We start from the raw sequence: 5,662 nt of genomic DNA, 5'->3' as shown, positions 1-5,662 counted from the left end.
AGCCTCCCGAGTAGGTGGGACTACAGGAATACGCCACCATGCCCGGCTAATTTTTTCTATATATTTTTAGTTGTCCAGCCAATTTCTTTCTATTTTTAGTAGAGACGGGGTCTCACTCTTGCTCAGGCTGGTCTCAAACTCCTGAGCTCAAATGATCCTCCCACCTCGGCCTCTCAGAGTGCTAGGATTACAGGCGTGAGCCACCGCGCCTGGCCTACATCATCAGTTTTGATAAACATTTGTTGTATACTTGCTCAATTAATGAATTCATGGCCTCATGAGGTTTTTTTTATTATCATTCTCATTTTATAGATGAGTTAACTGAACCTCAGAGAGAATTTTCTTGCTCTGACTCCAGATCCTGTGGCTTTCCACAATACTCTGTGGCCCGTAAGACCCCTTCCAGCCCCAATATTTAGTGATTCATCTGCTACCATTGGCCAACTGCTGTCAGAAACACTGTGTTGCTCAATCCATTTGGTTCAAAATATCCAGATCTCAGTTTCTTATGTGAAGTCTACTGTTAAAGATCTAACATACTAAAATTCTTTCTCCCAAATCAGGAAAATTCTCAATGGCACTATTGCCTACACTGCCTCTGCCACCTCCCGCCGAGTGACGGATTCACTGCACATGAAGTGACGCTTCTTCTCTTACTTTGGATTAAACCAGTCCCATAGCTGAAGCTCTTCTTCGTCATCTTCCTTTCTTTGTTCCTTTTCTCTTCTTTTTTCTTTGTCTATGTCTTCCTCTTCTTGATTACTGCGGGTCCTAAGTGCAAAGGGAAAGCAAGCTGGGTAAGACAGGGAAGGCGATCTCTGGTGGTGGGACAGTTGGTGAATGTCTCAGGGCAATGTGTTCTGAGGCAGAAAATGCATGCACAAAATCACTGACTGGAGAACGGCTCCAGACACCAGATGTCTGTTCGTGAAGGCATACTTTTGATAAAACGGTTCAGTATTCACCTTTCTTGTCACCTTCTCAAGTCAGCACAGTTAGCCATTTCATGACCCAACAGCCCTCAGGTTATTTCAGGGGGTGGGAGAAACTTGATAACTGTTTTCCTAAGAACACTTTAGTTTATGATTGTCTTTCTTGCAATCTAAACTTCAGCCCAAGCCTCAGCCCCAAGTTAACTGGACAAAAACAAAACGAATCTTAAATGTCCTAGTCCCACCCACAAAACAGATTCCTATATGATTTCAACAAGAAGAGGAGTGACTGAGAAGGTCATGAACGCGAAACCATTTTATGAGGACTCTCTGCAAGCACTGGGTGGGTGGGCAAACACAGACTGCCATCCGATTACCCGTCGTTAAACCAGCTCGGAAACCACCAGCCCTTCTGAGTGCTGCCGTCACCAATTTCAGGGTTTCTAAGAAATGAAAAAGATTACAAACACTTTTAGAAAATGAGGCAGTCCTGAAACTCTTTTTATGGTAGAGATCATTTAAAACAAAAACAAAAACAAAATTTAAAACCGCCAATTCATAAAACAGACAGAAGTGAAACACTGTAGCTGAATGAGAGAGGACAGAACTGAAGCTCCCTTGGCCTCCCCTCCCTTGGGCAGCTGCCAGCCCTCAGCTCACCCTGCAAGCCCAGGCAGGGAGAGTAGGGGAAAAGAGGGTGGGTGGGGGGTGGCTGGGGTTAATATTAATACATAAACCTGAGTCCTGGACCTGCCACTTATTAGTTGTGTGACTACAATAGGACATTTTCCCTCTCTGAATTTTGACTTTCTCCTCTGAAAAAATGTAGTTACTAATAATAAACCTAGCATGAAAGTCATTTTGAAGACTAGATGAACTAGTATACATAAAAGAGCTTTGTAAGTTGGAAATAGCAGTAACAAGTTATAGTCTTAATGAAAAACCAATGCACATTCCCAAGAATCATCTCTTTTGCTAACTAGCAGAATTCAGGTTGCTACAAAGGTCAGCCTGAGAAAAATTCAAGTTGCCCACAGGTCAGCAGTAACAGCTTCAGGAAATCTGAGCGTCACTGAACAAGAAGTTCAGGAAACTAATTAGAAGCCACTTTAGCCACCCACTTGAGAAAGTTTCCACTCTCTCATTGTGAGAGTCTGTTCAAGTTGGGGGCCTTCTGGAGGAGTGGGAAAGAGGGGGAAGCCAGGGAACATGGCACCCTCCAGTTGGACAAATAAGGTGTGGAGGTAATTTGTGAACAGGCAGAATGGTGTTAAGAAACCTGTTTCAAAGCCCATCTACTCTTGGAAGCATTTGAGAGAGTTCATGATACAAAGGTACAATAAACAGAACAACATGAGAATAAGAAACCCAAAGGGAACAGAAACACTGATTTAGTCACGCAGGCATGTATTTTCACATGATCTGGGCCATCCCAAATGAAGGTTTTACCTTTATTTTCATTTCACAGCTGAGATATTGGCTGAGTGGGTTTGAGCAAGTTGCCAAGGTCCCATGGCACGTAAGCATAAAAGCCAGGATTTAACACCAGGGGACAGATTATATCAGAAACAAAGGCTGGGCAAGTACAAGCAGTTAAGTACAATACTTTGCTCTGAGCTTTCTGGCAACCAAGCCAAGAATAGGAAGATAAAGGTTTACATGACTCTCATTTTCTTTTCAAAAAATAATAATTAAAAAAGATAAACACTAGTTTATCAAGAGACTCAGACTGTTTTCCTGATTCTTATTCTCAGAGCAATTTCTCGCATAGGTCTTTAGACAATATATACGGCGCAGAATAATGGACAGTACCTCCCAGATTCTTTTCATCAGCAAGACAGGAATGCTCCCCAAATGACACTACTTAAAGCGACCCTTGATGAGAACTGAGGGCAAAATACAAGTCATTGCTCTGTATAGACAAGGCTGGGGGCCAGAGGAATACAGCCCAGATCCCCTGGGATCCACCCACTTCCCTCCACCTTGGGCCTGAGCACCGTCACTGGCTGCCGTGTGGACAGGCTGTAGCGGGTGCAAGAGTGGATGTGGGAGCCAGACACCAGGGTGCAAAGCACTTACTTTGAGTGATATATCCACAAGAAAGAGCCTTCTGGGCTAAAAGCAAATGAAAAATAAAAACATATCATGTTACTTTTAATTCTGAGAAAGGCTATCTTTTTAACCATTATCATTGAGCCCTGGGCTGTGCTGAGAGCCTGGGTTTTAGCTACTTCCAGGTTTCCACTTTCCTTTGAGGCCTAACCGATGATAGCAGGAGACTGGGAATCTCCACTTGCAGTAACTTTAGGATATCAAGGAGATGGGAGTCTCTGAAGGATCTCAAATTGTGTTTTTTTTTTTAAAAAAAGAAGACAGCTCTCCATTGCCCAGGGGTGGCATCATTGAGGGAGAGAGGCTCCATAGATGGGTCTTCTTTTACCACCTACTCAGGTGTCTGGTGATGAAGAATGCCCTGGAGGGTGGAAACACCATGGTCCAGCCATCCCTTACCCAGGATTTATCTTGCCCCAGAAAATAAAGCCTCAGTCGCAGAGCCTAATGCCACATCCAGCTCAGAGCCTTCTACAGAGCAGAAGGCATTTCTTTAACTAACGAAGACAGTGAGACTGTCTTAAAGCACCTACAAGAGCTGCAACTCAGCACTCAGAACGCCGCCTGGCACTCGGGGCACGAATTTGTAAATACACGTTTACTAACTTGTCATATCTCTTCAACCACCCCTCCTTTTTACCCTCCTCCCCTCCTCTCCTAGAATCCTTCACCATTGCAATGGTCCTGGCAATATCCACACTGCAGTGGCATTTTAACATGTATTCATCCTTCAAGGCACAGCTCAAATGCCACCTCTTCTGTGCCCTCCTTGATATGATTCCAGCACAGTGCCTGGCATCGTAGGGTGCCCAATAAGTATTTGTGAATGAACGCAAAAAATGGATTCTCCTCCAACCCAAACACAGTCTTTGCCTCCTTGAACTCTCCCAGCCCTCTTCTCTGCCTCTGATATCCTTCATCTACTTCGTATCATTGGTTATTTATACACACATCTTATGCCCCACCTAGATCATAACGCCTTGAGGGGAGGAGTTCTATTTGGCTCACATTGTATCCCTCGCAGCACTCAGATCAAGAAGGAGTCCAGGACAATGATTCAGAAGATCTGAATTCCAATAGAACATAGACATAAATTCACTATTAAGTTACTTCACCTATTGGCTCTCCATTTTGTCACTTTAAAATGGTAGCCACCGACTAAAGGAAAGGTTGTGTAGTGGGTCAGAGAATGAGCTGCATTCAGATAGCCAGGCACCTAAACCTTCCTGAAAATATGACCTTGAACATTAATGTTTAACATTTCTGAGACTCAGTGTTCTCATCTAGAAACTTGGGATAATACCGACTTTGCAGGGCTCTCATAAGAATTGGAGGTAATGCATGGCATGGGTCCTGGCACACACAGACACTTAGTAACTGGCAGCTGCCATCGTCATAATCACCATTATTATTTCACTATAACTTCAAGGTTTCCTCTAGCTCTAACAGTCTAAGATTTCTTTTTTTACCCAGCCTCAAATCAAATGCTGTCCTGGATGACATTCTTTCAGGGTGCTTTCCTGACAACAGTTCTATTTACTAATTATTAATAGTCGATGTGTTTGATTTAGTTATCTTTAAATCCTTTTTAGCTCAGTGCTGCCTGTCTAAGGTTAGTATCCTCAGCTCACCTCAAGCCATCATATGGCTAATTCATAATGTGGCAAAAGATCTCTTCCCTTTGAAGCCTCTTGCAGATGATCAAGTGGATTCTGCCCATCAGAGAATAATGTGGCGGAGTCCAGGTACCAGCCTATGGCCCTGAAAAGCAGCTAGAACCTGCTCTGGCCACCGTGCAGAGAAAATATACCCAGCACTGGAAAATAACCCTCTTTCTGAGAGGCCATAGCCAACATGCACAACTGGGCCTTTGACTCTCATATTCTAATTTTGTGAACCACCCAAATTATGGAAGTACAACTCTGGCTACAATTCAAAACACCAAAGTTATCCAATCAAGTGTTCAGACTCAGAGCTTGAAGGTCATCCAAAAGAGCATTCGGACGCTAGGCAGGAACTGCAAAGGGCACTTGTTCTTGGGTTAGACTTTTCCAACTGCCAGAGCTCTTCCTTCTATTTGCCAAAATCACCTGTCCTCTTTTTGTCCTCTGGAGCAAATGATGATGATGACGGCGATGATGATGACTCTTGTGGAGTGAATGTTTGTATCCCCCAAAATTCATGTTAAAGCCCTGCCCCCACTGTGATGGTATTTGGAGGTGGGGCCTTTGGGAGGTGATTAGGTTTAGGTGAGGTCATGGGGGTGGGATGCCCATAATGTTATTAGTGTCCCCTAAGAAGAAGAGACAATAGCTCACTCTCTCTCCATCATGTGTGGATACAGGGAGGAGGTGGCCATCTGCCAGCCAGGAAGAGCCCTCACTGGGGAACTGAATTGGCGGGCACCTTGATCTCGGACTCCCTAGCCTCTAGAACTGTGAGAAATGAATTCCTGTTGTTTAAGCCACCTAGTTTGTGGTATTTTGTTATAGCAGCCTGAGTGGATTAAGATGACAATGATAATGATGACGATGACAGTTAACATTTAGTGAGTGCTTATTGAGTCCATTGCCCCAAATGCTTTATACACAAGAAGTTATTTAATCCTCTCAACAACC

General features: G+C 43.8%; 1 protein-coding gene across 2 annotated transcripts in view; it reads right to left on the bottom strand.

The window, feature by feature from the left end:
• LOC105826396 (N-acetyllactosaminide alpha-1,3-galactosyltransferase) overlaps positions 1-5,662 on the bottom strand; it is a 97,128-nt gene that overhangs the window by 16,928 nt on the left and 74,538 nt on the right. For both annotated transcript variants that reach the window (XM_012664373.1, XM_012664374.1), the window contains exons 3-5: positions 3,012-3,047; positions 1,310-1,375; positions 658-771 (exon numbers count right to left, since the gene is read on the bottom strand). In XM_012664373.1, the coding sequence (XP_012519827.1) occupies positions 658-771; positions 1,310-1,375; positions 3,012-3,047 (216 nt within the window). The remainder of the gene's footprint in view (positions 1-657; positions 772-1,309; positions 1,376-3,011; positions 3,048-5,662) is intronic.

Source organism: Propithecus coquereli, unplaced genomic scaffold, assembly GCF_000956105.1.
Source record: "Propithecus coquereli isolate 6110/MARCELLA unplaced genomic scaffold, Pcoq_1.0 Scaffold89, whole genome shotgun sequence".
In the NCBI taxonomy this organism is placed as follows: Eukaryota; Metazoa; Chordata; class Mammalia; order Primates; family Indriidae; genus Propithecus; species Propithecus coquereli.
Note: the sequence above shows the minus strand (reverse complement) of the source record. Positions and strands in the feature narration are given on the sequence as shown.